This window comes from Miniopterus natalensis, chromosome X, assembly GCF_054644295.1.
Source record: "Miniopterus natalensis isolate mMinNat1 chromosome X, mMinNat1.hap1, whole genome shotgun sequence".
Classification (NCBI taxonomy): Eukaryota; Metazoa; Chordata; class Mammalia; order Chiroptera; family Miniopteridae; genus Miniopterus; species Miniopterus natalensis.
The window spans coordinates 14,029,123-14,047,332 of record NC_142103.1 but is presented as its reverse complement, the minus strand read 5'-3'; the positions used below and the strand labels follow the sequence as shown (position 1 = coordinate 14,047,332).

At 36.3% G+C, this 18,210-nt stretch overlaps 1 protein-coding gene across 4 annotated transcripts in view; it reads left to right on the top strand.

Annotated features, from left to right (window-relative positions):
* STAG2 (STAG2 cohesin complex component) overlaps positions 1-16,441 on the top strand; it is a 115,746-nt gene extending 99,305 nt beyond the window's left edge. For all 4 annotated transcript variants that reach the window (XM_016197056.2, XM_016197054.2, XM_016197057.2 and 1 more), the window contains exons 28-33: positions 23-151; positions 3,564-3,787; positions 6,747-6,936; positions 9,997-10,123; positions 11,098-11,175; positions 15,839-16,441. In XM_016197056.2, the coding sequence (XP_016052542.1) occupies positions 23-151; positions 3,564-3,787; positions 6,747-6,936; positions 9,997-10,123; positions 11,098-11,175; positions 15,839-15,862 (772 nt within the window). In that variant the 3' untranslated portion in view covers positions 15,863-16,441. The remainder of the gene's footprint in view (positions 1-22; positions 152-3,563; positions 3,788-6,746; positions 6,937-9,996; positions 10,124-11,097; positions 11,176-15,838) is intronic.
* Positions 16,442-18,210: the final 1,769 nt, after the last annotated feature.

Genomic DNA, 18,210 nt, shown 5'->3' with positions numbered 1-18,210 from the left:
TATTTGTCTTTTTTTCTTGCAGAGATGGCATAGAATTTGCTTTTAAAGAACCTAATCCACAAGGAGAGAGCCATCCACCTTTAAATTTGGCATTTCTTGACATACTGAGTGAATTTTCTTCTAAACTGCTCCGACAAGACAAAAGAACAGTGTATGTGTTAGAAATATTCTATTTAATTTTGTTTTGGAATTCTTAAAGATCAGTAATTACACTTGATTTCGCCCTTCTGTGCACAGAGATTAGAATTGTAACCTAACAAAAGACAGAACATTTAATAGACCCTGATATAGGTGATCCATCAGGAACATCTTAGTCTGTGTCCAGAGTTATAACTACACTGGGAAGTTGAATTCTCCTTTTTATCTTTTCTTACTTGAACTACTAGTGCTGTTCTCAACAGATCATTTAAACAGGATACTTTTCTGGTATAGTCTCCTAAAATGGTGAATTATATTCTAAGAGGATTCAACAAATGGAATTAAATTTAAAAATACTATTCTACCCTTCCCATCTTGGCTTGTGGTATAAAAGGGCAGAAGAATATGAATAACTTACAGTAGATATAGCCTCTTCTAAAAGTCCACCAGTATTTTGCATTGGAAGATTATATAGATTTTATATAAAATTCTAATGCACACAAAACTAATCTATGGTGATAGAAATGACAGTGGTTACTTCTAGGGTTGGGGAGATTGAATGGGGGAAAGGACCCAGGGTACTTTTTAGGATCATGGGAATGTCCTGTATCTTAAAAGATGTATTGGTTACATGGGTGCTTTCATTTGCAAAACTGATCCAACTGGACTCTTAATTTCTGTGTATTTTATTATATATAAATTTATTCTAATTAAAAATTTCAGCCCTGGCTAGGTAGCTTGGTTAGAACATTGTCCCAATATACCAAAGTTGCAGGTTCGATCCTCCATCAGGGCACATAAAAGAATCAGCCAATGAATGCATAAATGAGTGGAACAACAAATTGATGTTTCTCTCTCTCTCTCTCTCTCTCTCTCTCTCTCTCATCAATAAAATTAAACAAATTTCACTGACACAATCAGAGAAATACAGATTAAAGCAATGAAAAACCATTTCTCATTTAGATTAGAAAAAATTAAAAGAAATCTGATAGTGTCAAGTCTTGCTGAGGATATGGAGCAATAGAGACTTTCAGGCATTTCTGATGACAGCATTAATTGGTACAAGACAACTTCGTGGAGGAGCTATTTGGCAGTATCTAGTAAAGTCTAACCTACCTTATGATCCAGTAATTCTGTTCATATGTAGGTACCCTAGAGAGACTCTTGCACGCGTGTATAAGAACTGTAAAAGAATTTGACTTGTATTGTTTGAACAGGGAAACACTAAATATCAACTAGAAAATGGAATACCATACAGCAGTCAAAATGGTTAGATTTTTTAAAAAGTAGACATAATTCCTTAATTTTATTAAAAACTCCAGCCATTGTTCAAATTTTCAGTAGTCTCAGATGTCATTAATTACTTTATTTTTATAGTTTATTTGATTGAATTGGGATTGAAATAATACACATTCCAGTTGATTGTCTTTCTGAAACCTTAAAAAAATTTCAGCTTTATTGAGGTATAATTGACAAATAAAAATGTAATATATTTAAAATATATAACATGTTGGTTTTATATATGTATATATTTTGAAAGGATTTCCATAATCAAGTTAATTAACACATCCATCACCTCACATATTTTCTTTCTTAAATAACACTTAAGTTCTATTTTTTAATTATATAGTATTATATTATACAATATTATCGACTATAGTCACCATGTTATAATTAGATCCTCAGATCTCATTCATCTTTTTGAAAAAAAATTTCCAACTTCATTGAGATATAGTTGACATATCATGTGTAAGTTTCAGGTGTACACCATGTTGATTCACCACTGTAACATTAGCTGATGCCCCTCTTCCAGAATGATTAGAGTTTAAAAACATAATATTGACTGCAAAAAGCAAAGTACCAAATGTGCAATGATGTTTACAAACAAATCTGTATTAAAAGTACAAAAATGTGCATGGGGATGATAAATAGCAAATTCAGGTTAGTGGTTACCTCTGTGGCCAGGAAATAGCATCAGTAGATACACAGTTGTAAAGCTCTCTATCAGTTAGTATATTTTGGTTCAAGTTCCATATGTTGTTGCAAGCTGGTAACAGTTCTGAGACGGACAGCTAGTTCACAGGCCACACTTTGAGGAGTGCTGTACTACTGTGTATAGATGAAATATATTGCAATTAAGAAGAAATACTGGCTCTGGCTGGTGTGGCTCAGTTGGTTGAGTGTCAGCCCATGCACCGAGAGGTGACTGGTTCAGTTCCCGGTCAGGGCACATGCCCAGGTTGCAGGCTCAATCCCCAGTGGGGGGCATGCAGGAGGCAGCCGCTCGATGACTCTTATTGATGATTCACTCTCTCCCTCTTCCTTTCTCTCTCTCTCTCAAAAATCAATAAACACATTTAAAAAAAAAAATAAGGAATACTAGACAAATAATACCAAGCAGTATGTTTGTAACTAGTATCTCCTGTCGTCTCTTTTAATGGTCTTCAAAACTGGTAATTTTGAATTGATTGGAATTAGTCATTATTATGACAAAGTATTTGAATTGCACCTTACAGCTGACAAAAATTGTGTTCATGTATTTGAAGCATAATTTAGACAATAAAACAGACTCTTATTGTCGGAAGCTGGGATTTGAATTGTGGTTATACTGCCTTTTCATTTGTATGACCATGAATATGTTACTTATCCTTTCTCTCCTCATCTGTCAACTGGGGAGAATGTCTTCCTTATAAGATTGTAAGAATTAAGCTAAAGCACCCAAGAGAAAACTGTCTACCACACAATCACACAAATGTTAGTTGAATTTTGATTGCTATATTACACATAAGCCATAGAATCCTTGCAATACTTTGGATCCCAGGGTAGGTAGATGCCTGACTTCCATTAAGCTGAAACATTTTTGCAGGTAGGGACTGGCCATATCACATTCATCTTTATATCTATCCCTAGTGCTTGGGGCATAGTAGATGCTCAACAGATACTAAGCTGAAATGCCCTGAATTGTTTGTTTTAATGTGAAAGTCTTGAGAGACGAACTTGCTCGTCAGTGTACTGATGAAGCTGAGATTGAGTAGTAAAGTAATATGCATGTGCTTGCATAGTTAGGGGTTGATAGAACTGGGACTAGAACCCAAGTTGTGTGATTTTAAATTCAGTTTGTTTTCCAGAAATATTAGTTGAGTTTGTTCTAGCAGAGGACCTGTGAAAAGTGAGGATAGAAAGAGACATCTTGACAAAGAAAACGTTAATGTCCTTTAATTATTACTCTACGTTTTGAGGAAATGTGAACTATCAACCATCATTTTGTTTCATTCTAATGTATTTTGCTTTTTATTTTCTTAGTAAATCATTGACTGTTCTACATGGTGTGTGAGCCTTGAGATTATTGGGAGGAATAACCAAATGGGGGGAAAAGCTGTTGCACTTTTATGTATCAAAACTCATGGTTTCTGCTTCTTTTTAAGGTATGTTTACTTGGAAAAGTTTATGACATTTCAGATGTCACTCCGAAGAGAAGATGTGTGGCTTCCACTGATGTCTTACCGAAATTCTTTGCTAGCTGGTGGTGATGATGACACCATGTCAGTCATTAGTGGAATCAGCAGTCGGGGGTCAACTGTGCGGAGTAAAAAATCAAAACCATCTACGGGAAAACGGAAAGTGGTTGAAGGCATGCAGCTCACGCTCAGTAAGAATGTAGTTTATTCTCTCTCTTTCTCCCTTAGTTTACCAGCTGAAGTGTCATTAAGGTTCACCTTATTTTTTTATTTGAGATTTGTGTTGTTAAATAGTATCTTGCACAGTGTGTTCATTCTATGTAAATATACTGTTTTAAGCATTCTTTTATATATAAACTCAGTTCTCACAACTCTCATCCTCATTTTTCAAATGAGAAAACTAGAACAGAGAGGTTAAGTAACTTACCTAAGTTCACACAGGTATTAAGTAGTAGAACCAGGCAGTCTCATTCTAGAGTGCCTGCTTTTTTTTTTTTTTTTTTTAAATGTATCTTTATTGATTTCAGGAAGAGGGAGAGAGAGAGATAGAAACATCAATGATGAGAGAGTCATTGATTGGCTGCCTTCTGCACGTTCCCAACTGGGGATCGAGCCCGCAACCCGGCATGTGCCCTGACCAGGAATCGAACCCCGATCTCCTGGATTCTAGGCCCAAGCTCAACCGATGAGCCACGCCGGGCTGGGCAGTGGAGTGCCTGCTTTTTAATCACTGCGCTGTACTGTATTCTTAGGGATATGGACTCAGTATTATAGAGCTAATTAGTACCTACGAGATCACATCCATCTAGTTTAAATGGAGCAACAGGTTCACAGAGGTTGCAGCTTTTGGATTTCTTTGAAGAGGTCATTAATCATGAAGAACTTGCTAGAAATACAAATTGCTGTCTATAATCTTAGAGGTAATAATGCATTATGACACGAGTCTCTTGGACTCCTAGCACTCCAGGGTTGGTTCAAAATGGGCCTGGGGACTTCCGTCCTTTCCTTAGGAATCTCTAAACAAATTGGCATAGTTGTCTACATTTGTTCCTGTTATTATTGCTGAGTAACAAACTACCCCAAAACTTGACATAGCAGGACATAGTGCCTGGTGCTTCAGTCAGGAAGCCTCAAAGGCTGATAATTGTATGGCAGCATCTTCACTTACAGATATATCTGATGCTGGCTGCCAGCTGGGACCTCAGCGGGATTGTCTCCCACAACACCTACATGTGACCTCTTCTTATGGCTGTTTGGCTTCCTCACAGCATGTGACTGGACTTTAAGAGTAAATGTCTGAAGAGAAAGGAGGTGGAAGCTTCCAGTTTCTTAAGGCCAGAAACTGGCGAAGCATAATATCCACCGTATTCCATTGATCAGTCACAGGGCCCAGATCCAAGGGGATGGGACATAATCACCCACCTCTTAATGTGAGGAGTGTTAAAGTGTTGGAGACCATATTTTTAAATTGCCAAGTAATTTTTTAACCGTTATCAGGTTTATAGTGTTTAAAACTTGTCCCATGGATTAATGGTTTATACCACTATAGCTCTTTAAAAAGTTTTTCACATTTGAACAAATAGTTAATAGTTATAAGTTTCTGCTGGGTCATCAAAACTCCTTTTCCTTAGACTTTATGGAACGTGTATGAATTGGTGTTTATGTAACATCTTGAAGATAGATTATCATAGAGTCAGTACTTTCTTTGGTTAGGTTTTTGGAGAGAGCCATAGAAATTGAGGCATTAGTAAATTTGAAGGCAGAATAAATAATAATAGGTTGGCCCTGGCCAGGCAGCTCAGTTGATTGGAGTGTTGTCCCAAACACCAAAGAGGTTTCGGGTTTGAGTTCTGGTCAGGGCACATACCTACATTGAGGGTTTGATCCCTGGTCAGAGCACTTAGGGGAGGCAGCCGATTGATTTTTCTCTTTCCCCCTCTTTCGCCCTTCCTCTGTCTCTGAAATAAACATGTCCTTGGGTGAGGGTTAAAAATGAAAAACAAACAAACACAAAACACCAAAAAACTGATAGGTTGGCCAGATCAGTGCAAATTGGAAGACAAAAATTGGAGCCTAAACACAGTAGAACTTGAATGTTGGTGTAATTATATTGCCAATTGTGCAATTTATGTCTAATCCATCTATTACTAGGATATTAGCTACTAACACATTTTTCTTTGCACTCTGCCTTTAAAAACTTGCCTGTATATATCACATATGTAATCATCTAATAAAATGTTTTCAGTCAAGTGCTATGAATTCAGTAACACTTGCACGTGGGTTTGTCTTTTATTGATCATGACAGCATCTACAGACATTTGAAAATAAGTAGATTTTGCAGGTTTGAAACCTGGTCTTTTTAGTCCAGTGCTTCATGCGTATGGATTTGTGCTCCCCTTGAAGTTGTTCTTCGGGCTGCTCAGCGATGCACATTCTTTAGACTGGAACCGTTCTCTTCCTGTCTCCTTTCCCACCTCTCACTCACTGTACAGTTAGCCTCCTAACTGGCTGGTTTGCTCACTAGTCTTCATGTTCTTAAGTCCACCTTCTTTACTGCCGTCACATACTTTGACTAAAACCTGTAACTCACCGCACTGATTCCTTAAAACCTCCAGCAGTAGTTCCTGTCACCTTAGCACAGCTTACAAAACTTTCCATAAATTGATTCCTGCCACTTCATTCATTCAGCATTACCTTTTGCTGCTAACCCCAGGAGTACCAAACTCTTCGTTTGAATCATATGAAATTGCCATTTTTGTGGGTCGAAAATGGCTAAATACCAGCAAATTCGTATGGTTCCGTCGGTGCGCGCGTCAGCGCTGCTGCGTCTGCTCTTCCCGCCTGGCTCACCCAGGGTCTCCTCCGGTCAGAGTCCCTTCCTGGTGGCTGGCCCCGATGCCCGGCGGTTCCCATCCCACCCGCGCTTCCCGCCCCTTCGGCACCTGCCTCACTGTGCTGTAATTGCCTGTATTTTCTTTGTTCACAACTAGACTGAGGTCAGGGTAGGGGCTGCCCCTTCCATGCCTTTCAGCCCCCGTTCCGGGCCTGAGCTTGTGAAAAGCAGGTGAGCGCTGACCGGACGGGTCGTGTTAGGCATCTGATCAGGCAGAATTGGTGGCTGAACTTCATGCTGTTGATTGTCTTTTCCAGCTGAAGAAAGCAGTAGTAGTGACAGCATGTGGCTAAGCAGAGAGCAAACGCTGCACACCCCAGTTATGATGCAGACTCCACAGCTCACCTCCACAATTATGAGAGAGCCCAAAAGGTTGCGACCCGAGGACAGCTTCATGGGCGTCTATCCAATGCAGACGGAGCATCATCAAACGCCTCTTGATTATAAGTAAGTACACTGGATTATTGTCTGTACTGTAACTTTATTAATTACATAGAAAAAAGTTAAGTTAAAAGAGGAATAAAATTCTCCTTGAAGCACGCAGGTAACATGGATGTTAGCTCAAAGACAGCAAGAGGAAGCAAGGCAACAGCAGGAGAGAGCAGCAATGAGCTATGTTAAACTACGAGCTAATCTTCAGCATGCCATGTAAGTGAGAGTGCCTTATTGTCTGAGTCTAGGAAGTTCACTAATTCATTTGAACATATTTTAATGTGTGCCGTATCTAAAAATTTCAGCAAACTCTCTAGAGTAAGCTGAAATAATCAAGGAACTAAAAATTGGTTTTTCCAACAGAAAAAAAAAAGAACTTTTTAAAGTTAAAATATTAACTAGTTAGCTAAAGGACTATTAGTTTGATCTGTTGGAAAAGTTTAAATCTGAATCCTTGTTTACTTTGGTACACAGAATTATAGTAAAAATCCAGTTTTGTTACATCTGAATTGATTTCCCACCTTAGTTCAGGCCCTCATCTCTCACCTGAACTATTATATTAGCTTTCTAACTCGTTTTCTTCCCTCAAATCTCCCATTTATCTTCTCACCACACCCTCCTCTCACTCGTCCACCACCACTCCATCATTCACACCACCATCCAGGATTACTACTCTAGAATAAAAATCTGATCATGTAACTCTTACTTAAAACCTTTCCATGGCTCCCCACTACCTACAGGATAAAGTTCAAACTCCTTAGCTCATGGCATGCAAGATCTTCAAAATAATTACATTTTAGTATCATATACCATTCACTAGAAACTGGTAAAATCATCGTAAAAGAACAAGCTCAGGTATCACCTTACAAGAAGCTGCGGTCATCTATGTTCTTACAGCATTATATTTATATTTCTTATAGCATGTACCACATTGTATTACAGTTATTTGTTTATTAAGTTTCCCTTTCTCTAGACTGTGAGCTCCTCAAGGGCAGGGACCACTTTCATTGCCTGTCAGTGCTTGGCACATAAAAAGTGCTAAGTAAATGTTCATTGAATGAGTAAATGTCCAGTGCAAAAAAATTTGTAGTTCACCTTTTATGTACTTTATTTTTACTGGAATCTGTATGAGAGCTTTACAAATCTTTATTAGCTTTGGCTCCAAAAGAAATGTCAGACAGTCTACATGATTGGCACAAAGGGAAAGACATGATTCTGATTATTTATGGTTTTGGGTTTGAAACTTGTATTTGTAACATAATGTAGTATATGTATTAGTACTGGGAGATGGTAATTGTTATCTTTTTAAGTTTTAGTTTGTTTTGTTGGTTTTTAAATGATGAGAATTTTGCCTGTTTTTCTTAAGAAATTATCATTTACCACATGAGCAGCATCCTATCTAAATTCAGTTATCTGTGGCGATCTTAAGAACCTCTACAAAAGTATACTCCATCACATGTGTAGATTCTGATCCCAGCTTGTCTAATATGGTCAGAATCTATACTATCGCTGGTTCTGTTTCCTACTCCTGTTTCTTTGGCTACATTCCCCTTAATATATGCTCTTATTTCATGGTGGATTCAACAACTAATTTCTTAGCTTCCAACCAGTCAACATTCACCGGTCCAAACGTTCTGGAATTCTGCCTGCAATCATTTGGTCCGTATTTCTCCCCTGAAAACTTTCCACCAATCCCCAAGATCTTCCACAGCATCTCATTACTCAGTACCATTTATCATTATTCTTGTTTGTAGTTCGTTTTAATTTCCCTTAGAGAAAAACTTCCCTGGTGACTATAAGAGATCATCCCAGTTAAATAATTATTACTGGAAGAATCTTTTGGTTGTTGTACCATAAGTGGTCAGTCACCTGATGATTTAAAATATTTTTGTTTTACAATAGTTTTTTCTGTAATGATATCTGCCCTATAACTGAAAATACTTCCAAATTGTCTGTGTGGTATTTTTTAAATAGTTTATATTATATAATCTTCCTTCATTCCAAATGAAATACAGATGGATTTCTGGTTTTCTGTAACATGATCCACAAAGCACACATTTTCCCTTCACAGTTGCCTCCACTAGGATTCAATATAGTATTGTGTAAATTGTAAGCAAGCGTTCAGTAAATAATTGACTGGGGGCGGGGGATTAAGATCTTTCAGTGAGTGAGAGAAGAAGGAAACATTGGCCAAACTGGGGAACAAGAAGTCACCCTCAATTTCACTATTACATTGACTCATTTACGCTGATCTGGGCTAATTTGTGAACTTGAAATTTGAGTTTATTCCTTATAATTACGTGATAACATACAGAATTTTTGGTCTTAATTATGTTTTAGTTTAGAGTTTATTAGGACACAGAATCTAAGTTTCATCATAAATGTTGCTCATTTTTTCCTGAAGCAGAATTAATCTCTTTCAGTATATCATTATAGCACTTGATTCATATTTCTCTTGAAATATTTGTCACATTTTGTCATAATTATCTGTTTTCCATAGTAGACTGTGAGCTCCTTGAGGGCAGGAACCATGTCTTAATTCACCTTTTTTTAATTTGCATCTGTAGGACAAAGTAGAAGCCTGGCATATAGTAGGCATTGTGTGAATGAGTGAGCGCCTGATACATTAGGTACTGAGTGAATGAGTGAGAGTGATGGGTAAAATTAACATTGTATATTAATGAAAATATATGTATTCTGAAAATGTTATTTCTCTGGTCTCTGTTTTATATTTGTTTATTAATTTGTACCCTGCCTGCTATGAAAAAGGATTTGAGGTATCTTGTCTGTTCCCATGTGGGATATTCTCATTGAACTTTTATATGGGATATCAGCACTATCAAGCTAAATGTACTGAAGTAATGTAGAATAAACATAACTCCTTAGCATTTTTAGACAAGCGAACATTGGGGTTTTGACATCATTGATAACATGATCAATGCCTAATCATTTTCCCTGACCTCTAATTCCATCATTTTCCATTATGCTTGAATATAGAGAGCCACATAGTTGATGCCAACATATTAATAGTCACAACATTGGTTCAGATCTTGACCTTGTTTTATATTTCTCTAGTCGGCGTGGTACAAGCCTAATGGAAGATGATGAAGAGCCAATTGTTGAAGATGTTATGATGTCCTCAGAAGGGAGGATTGAAGATCTTAACGAGGGAATGGATTTCGACACCATGGATATAGACTTGGTAAGAAACTTAGTGATTTCTTTAAGATTTTCCAAAGTTTAGGTCCTTTGGAAATTAAGCTGGATATTTATTAGAGAAGAGAAATACTTGCCATGAGAAGTAAGTTTTGCAAAATTATTAAATAAAAATAGTTGCTAAGTCTTTAGTTTATATGAGAAGGGATTCGGGAGAGGGTGAGATTGGTGAGGATATCAGATACTAGTTTAAGATAATTACTCTTCAGGTTAATTTAGGAATATATTGATTTTAAAAGTACATTTTGTTTAATATTATACTAAGTATCATATCACCATATAATTTTCCATTTATTTATCATTATTAAAACAATATATTATTAACTTGCTACTACCCTGTCATTGAGGCAGATCTTCGTATCAGATAATAAAATTACTTAACTTGGAAGTTAAATATATGTAAGGGTATATTTTTTATTAATTGTTACATCATATTTATGATTAGGGTTTTGTCATATACAAAATGCTTCTACGTACTCCATTTTGCCACATGTCTCATTCAGCTTTGTGAGGCAGATTGAAAGGATTGAGGATACTGAAGCTCAGACAATCAGCCTACCCAAGGGGACAGAACTAGTAAGCAGTGAAGCTGAGACTTACAGCCTAGTCTTCTGATCCTACTTCTCAGTGTACCAGAAGTAATCTCCTTAACAGGAAGAACAATGAAATAGTCTCTCTTCAGAGTAGTGTAATCTGGTGCCTTTAAAGGAAAATGATTTGAGGAATTTTTAAAGTAAAAAAATGAGTTTTCCAGTTTTCATTATTTAGGATAATTTTTCATGAATGAATTGCTTTTGTTTTTATTTAAACGTTTTGTAGTTTGAATGTACAGTATTTAAAGTATTGTAAGGTACACTTGCAACTACATGGGCTATGTGAACATTTAATGCTAATTAATTTCAATATTTTCTGGCTTATAGATAAGGCAATTGTCAACTTCCTTCCTTTTTTTCCCTTTAGCCACCATCAAAGAACAGACGAGAGAGAACAGAACTGAAGCCTGATTTCTTTGATCCAGCTTCAATTATGGATGAATCAGTAGGTTTCCTTTAGATGTACTCCAGGATTGCAAAATCAAAAGTATAGGCAACCCCTAAGATTGAGGATGGAGAGCTGAGAGAGCGCATCAAGAACGGATTAAAACAACTGGACAGGAGAAAAGAGGCAGGCAGGAGGGATTTCCAGGGAAGGGGAGAAGGGTGATGCAGTAGTGGTGACAGATTAAAAGTGCCTTTGAATCCCTGGCCAAATGGGACTTGAGTTAAGGAACCTAGACTTTTCCTTTAGGCTTGAGTTACCCATTGAAGGATTTCAAATGAGGGAGCGGCATGATCAGAATTTCGTTTCAGAAAGATTTCCTTGGCATTTATGGTTGGATAGGATGAATGAGAGGAATAATAATCATATGAAGGCACGGTGAAAAATGGAACTTCTGATAAAGAGAAGGGGATTGAGATATAATTGGTTATCGTTAAGTACTGTCAATTCTATTTCTTAAATACCTCATATCTGTCCCCGCTGCCATATTTTCGCTGACGATGCCTTGATTCATTCAAATCCTTAGTTTTCACTTGGACCATTGCAGTAGCCTTTAAATTGATGCTGTGCCCCTCCTTTATCTCTCTTTTGCAAATAGGATTCTCTCATTTATCATTTTAGATCTTTCATTGACACCCTCCCCCCCCCAATTGACACTAAGAAAAATATTTTGGCTCCTTATCCCGGCAAACAGAGCTTTTTGTGATCTGGCTCCTTCGCCAGCTTAACCTTGGCCTTTTCCTTACACGTATTCTGTGCTACAGCCGTACCAAATCTCGTAGTTCCTCAGACACATTTTGCTCTTTTATGACTCCATGATTTTGTGTAAGTTTTTCTCTGTTAGGACTGCCCTCAGTACCCCTTCTAGTGAATTCCATCTTCAATATTCAGTTCTGACATTACCTGAGTTTTTGCTGACTTCTCCAGATAGGCACTTTATTGTTAGTTTCTGTAACACATTGCATACATTTTATTTTGATAATTACCAGATTGGTGTAGTGAAATAGGATATAACACTTAGTAGGCTGAACTCCAGGCAGGGATGATTTTATTCATTTTGAACTCTACCTTGCATAGTAGGTGTTTAGTTTTGTCAAATGAATAAGTCAGTTAAGTACCCTTTCAGCTCAGTATTTATGCTCCTTCCTAACATCTACTACCTCAGGTAACCTCATCCTCTGAGGCCTTCCTTCTATGTCCCAGTTTTTGCAATTCTCTTCTTGCTCTCACCTCATAATCTGCTTTCAGATAGCTCTTGGAAGAATTTTGACGAATTCACACTAACATTGTATTAGTAAGACCAGCTATTTGAACCAAAAGACAGTTTCATACAGCAACAGGTATAGAAATCTTTGGACAAGCCACCTGGGATCCTTTTTAAATTAGTGTTTTCAGTCTCTAATGTGCATGTAAATTATCCAGAGGTCTTATTAAAATGTAGATTCTGTTTCAATAGGTCTGGAGTGTGGCCTGAGATTCTGCATCTCTAGCAAGTGCTGTCAGTGCTTCAGGTCTGCAGACCATATTGTGTAGTATATGTGACCTAGGCTTACCCATAAGTCTATAGTTTAAATGCATTTTAAAGTATTTGGTTCCCTGATAATCTAGGAGGATGTATCTTCACAATCTGTTAAATAAAACATGAAGGTAGTGATTCTAATGAGGAGTAAAAGAGATTCTTTCCAAGCAGATGTGATACAACGCATTAATTCAACAATTTGTTGAGCTAGAGGTTGGTGCTGAAGTGAAGGATACTCTCCCTGCCCTCAAGGAGCTTATATTATGGTTCACCTTGACTATCACTTGGAAACAAAAAGGCTAGAAGCTCTTATTTGAGAGCTTATGTGCTTGACACTATGCTGGGCATGATTTATTTTGATCCTCAGCAACCTTGTAAGAAAGGTGGTGGGATCCCGGTTTTACACCCAAGCAGACTTGGACTGAAGAGGTGATTCAGTGACTTGCTCAGAATTACACAACTTTAGTGTCAGGATAGTAATTCAATCTGAGTTCCTTTGGATTTAAAAATCTCGTGCTGTCTCTACTGTTGTACTTCCCAGAACTAATTTCAGACCTCATTTGAAAGAAACACCAAGAAAAGTAATTTAGAAATTGAAATGATTAACTATAGTCAGAATTGATATGGGCAGTTGGAGATTTCCTTATTTTTTCATGTATTTATCTAAATACAGGAAAACTTGAGGCATTTGTTTTCTTAGTCACTAGATTTGCTAAAAGGTGCTCTTTAGTTCAGATTTCTTAAGTAATGAAATAGCATTATAAATTATGTCTACATATTTTTGTCATTTAACATTTAGAAAAAAACTACAATCTGAGTAAGGCCAAAGATATGAATCTAATAATTTATAGAAAACTTTTGGCGTTCTTGTTTTTATTGGATATATTATAACTAAGGAGATAGTTGCTTCTACTACAATTTGGAAAAGGAGCACATGCACCCATGCCTGTAGTTTTATAGCATTGCCACATGATGGCAGCAGTCACATAACTGAGTGCTCAGTCTGTAAAGGTTAATGTATCTTGAGAAGTCTTTGACCAGACATATATATTTAGGTTAATACTAGTTTATTTTAAAATATACATTAAACTTGACCTCATATTGTCTCAATAATAACTTAAGAAATGGAATAATGGAAATTTTTAATGCAAAAATCTGTGTTTGCCCGTATACAATAGTCTACATCTGTTTTTACTTAAGCCTGTGATAAGTGAGTCATTAAAACAATAGTAAAGTTGGACCTTAACTCCTTTTATACCCAGTTCTAAGATTCTCTAATTCTAAGTGAAACAACCCAAAGTAGACTAGTATAGATACTTTAGGCTATGACTAAATAAACCCTAAGTAATATCTTTTGTAACATGATATCCACGTAATTAAAAAATGGTAAAATAAAAACTGTGAGCTGATCAGTTTGGAGTTGCATATACATAAGATTCTGGATTTATGACTTAGTTAGTTTATATCTGGAAACATTAGTTTACCCATTGTGCCGCTGGTTGCTTTCTGCTACCAGTGGGCCAGTATTGCCACAACACACCAAAGCTTGCTATTTGTACTTTTAAATATATGTTTAAGTGTTTATTAGTGTTAACACAGAAACAGGTGCAGTTTAGGTCATCACAAAAAGAGAACATGTCACTAATGTCATTCTCCAATGTTGAGATTCTCTTATTACAAATGTCTGTAGTATAAAGTTGGTAAAAGAATGGTTCGATATGATGGAGCTAATTTAATGTTCTAGTAGAATCTACTTGTAACCCAGTCTGTGCCAGAAAGCCTGTCCTGGTGGTTTCGAGTTAGGCATTCTGTTGGGGAGGCACTTGAGTTCATCTTCATGCCCCACTCTATGCTAAGAATTGCTCATTAAGCTTTTATACTTTCATTTATCAGACCTTCCCTTACCCAGAGTCATGACTGTAGCTAGAAGGGAGCTGTAAACATTTAGGCCTCTTTGGTGGAAACATTCTCACCACCCCAACTCTGACTCTAACCAAGAAAGGAGAACCTTGAACCTTGGTGGAGGGGAGGGGAGGGGAGGAGAGGGTTAGGGTGAGTAGTAGTGGTGGTGGTTTTGATGGATGACAGGTAAGAAGTGTGCCCCATTAATCCTCTTTGTTCTCAACACTGGGGATTCCAAACACTTTACACTCACTGCAGGGGGGTTGCAATCAGATAGATACTAGTTTCCTGGTCTGAAAATACACAATTCCTTCAGATCAAAACAATTCATGAGTTCTATGACTTTTGCTAAAGTGAGATTTAATTTAGAAGTAAGAGCCCTCTGTAATCCCAGTCTTAACTCATTACCTCTGGCTTTTAATATCAATTTTTATTAGCTTATTATAGTATTCAAAAATATTACTTAATTATCATAGTAAGTGCTGGAGTTATAATTGAATAGCCTAACTTTTAGTATATACAGTTCAAAGGTACATCTTGTTCTTATTTCATGAACGAGGGGGAGTAGCTCCATTCATCTTCTGCTTTTACTTTTCTTTTAGTTAGTGACAAGTAATTATTAGATTTTATCTAAATTCTTTTCCCAACTGGAATGTAAAGAAAAGAAAGCATCAATATAAGTATGTTTGCCCAGATTTCACCTTACCTTACTTCACTTCTTAAAATTTGTAGTTCTGTCCTTTCACTCAGGTCAGATTTTCTAAAGGAAACTTCCTGTTTTCTACATATTTGTATTAGTCTTGGAAATATTTGGTCTGCATGTTTAAATGCTTTTTTTAAAGAATGGAGTTTATAAGACATTCTTAAGCTCTTTTCAGCAAACCCTGTGCCAGAAGTATATTCAAGAAGCACATTTGTTTGTTCATTCAAGTGTTGAGTGCCAATGTTCAGGGCATTATCTAGGCGTTGGGGTGTGTATAAACATATCACTGAGCCATGCTTCCTGCTCCTAGTTATATTTGTCCGGTAAGTAGCATCTTGATTAGGCTTGTTAGTCCATTGTATATTTATGGTCATTTTAATTTTAGAATTGCATATCTAAAGAGGGGGATTTTTTTAAAGTAGTTTTATTAGCATGTTATTAAAATTGATGTTAATCAAGTATTGTAATAATTTACAGATTAATTTACAAAAAAATGAATGACAATTTTAACAAGATTTTTTTTTCCTCTCTCTCATTAGGTTCTTGGGGTGTCAATGTTTTAATACCCGTACACAGTTAAATCTCTGGTGAAGTCATTTTCTAAGTGGAAGAGGAAATTTTAAAATAAAGTGTGGTAGATACAGTGAAATTCTGTACAGATTTTTCTCTAAGGAGAATATGACATGCTTACGCTTACCAAGATCACGTGCATTGAGGGGCAGTTTTGTTTGCCTGAGAAAAGTAAAGGACAAGTAAACAATTTGATGATAAGCTACAGTTTTTCTTAGAAAGTAAATATTTTATTTATGCGCTGTTAGTTGGCTTTTGAATCAATTATTTCATGCTTTTTTAAAAGAAAATATAACAATCTGAAGAGACATTTGGTACAGACATGAGTTCTCACATTTATTTACTGGGTGTACTAAGTAATGATGACCTCTGCTGGATTTCTGTTTACATCTAAGAAATAAAGTTAAGGATGGATTTGTTGCCCTACCCTGAAATTATAGGATAGAATTGTTTTTAGCATTCTAAATTTAAATGCTTAAAACATCAATCAACAAAGTTTTCTTTTAAATATTGTAATTGTGGAGAAAAGTAAACTTATAAGCAGAACTTTTACAATTTTTTCATCTAAAATGTATTTTAAGATATTTTTAAAATCCAAGAGCTTCTCTATACTTTTCAGAAATATCCAGATGCAGTGAACTGCCAGGAGGTAACCAGTCTCAAACGCGCTTGTCCCATTATCAACCCTGAAAGTTTGCTTGTCCTTTAAGATAAAAACGTAATGTTGTGATATTCCTTCCAGTAGTGCCACTGTATTTTGTCTCCAAATAAAAGAAGCTTATTGTAGTATGTTTGCAGAAAAATTCTAAACAAAAATTATACAGCTTATTAGAGTGTGGGAATAGGGATCTAAATTTTAAATAAAATTATATATATATATAAATTGGTGCTGATTTTATAATTGCGCAGTTTGTTTAGTTTTTTCTTACTTTTAAATTCCAACTTAAAATTATGAGGTTTCAGAAATATATTGAAAGTTTAACAATGTTTAAAAATAGAAAAGCATGAGTGTTCATGCTTTAAAATGATTTTTAAATTTGTATTTTATATTGTTTTATCTATCTGTCTTTGCAAGCAGTCTTCAGGTTAAAGATACTTCTAACAGGTTACAGTACATTTCCTCTGTATGTAAATTAGATGGGATAATAGAATTCATAACCCATAATATTCTTTGAAAGCTAAGCTTTAAACTTCATTTTATGTCCTTTCACAAATAAATTAGTTTAAAACAGAAAGTGGCCACTTGCCATTTTGACATCAACTCATTTTGCGAGGCTTAGGCAGCTAGACATCGTTTAAAACAAAATATTAACTTATATTACATGTGTATCTATCTTTTGTCAGTCGTCTCTCAGTTCTTGAGGTATATTATTTTAATCATTCCATGCCTTAATATGCTTGCAATACAAGAATATCCTGAGATGGGTGAATACCAAAAGGCTTCCAGTTCTTAGAATCAGAGATCAACAAGCATTGGGCTGTGGTAGCCAAAAACCATAGGTTTAGCTAAAGGATCATGGTGAAATTCAATTATTTTATTAAATCATGGCTAACAACAAATGAAACCAGGCTTGTCTAACAGATTTTCCATCAACAAATAATGTTATGTGCAAAAGTATTGCCTATGTTGTTTTCACACCACTGCATTTACTAGAACTGCTGAGAGGACTGTATATATGATTTTAAACCTAAGTTGATTTTTTTCCTCACTCTTGAAAGGAGTGCTTCTTTGTGAAAGCAGTTCTTACAGCTTTGTTTTCAACCAGCTAAAAATGTTTTATATATTACTCTAACCTGTTGTCCTCCACATTCTATTGTCCTAATTGTACTGTTTTCTGATTTGTATTTATGTCTTGAGACAGTAACTTTTTGAATAAAAATAAACCTACAGTGTGTTGTATGTTTTATCTTTTGTAATTGAAAGAGGAGGGTGGCTGTAAATGGTTTAGAAAGTATATCTTTTAGGACACCTTTTGACATGTTTGGGTAGAAATAACTTATAGAAAACATTGCCATTTGATTTTATAATTATTATTTATAATCCTCACCCGAGGATATTTTCTCCATTGCTTTTCCGAGAGGGTGGAAGGCAGAGAGAGGGAGAGAAGCATCGATGTGAGAGAGACACATCGACTGGTTGCCTCCCGCACTCGCCCTCCCCGTGGCCGGGATTGGACCCGGAACCTTCAGCCTGCGGGCCGACGCTCAGCCACAGCCGCGCCAGCTAGGGCACCGTTGCCGTTTTATATTTTTAATCATGTATTTTAAAATGAGACTAAATCCCTGATTGGGTTATTACTTTGAAGTAGAAACCCATGACCATTATTACTTAAATTTTTAT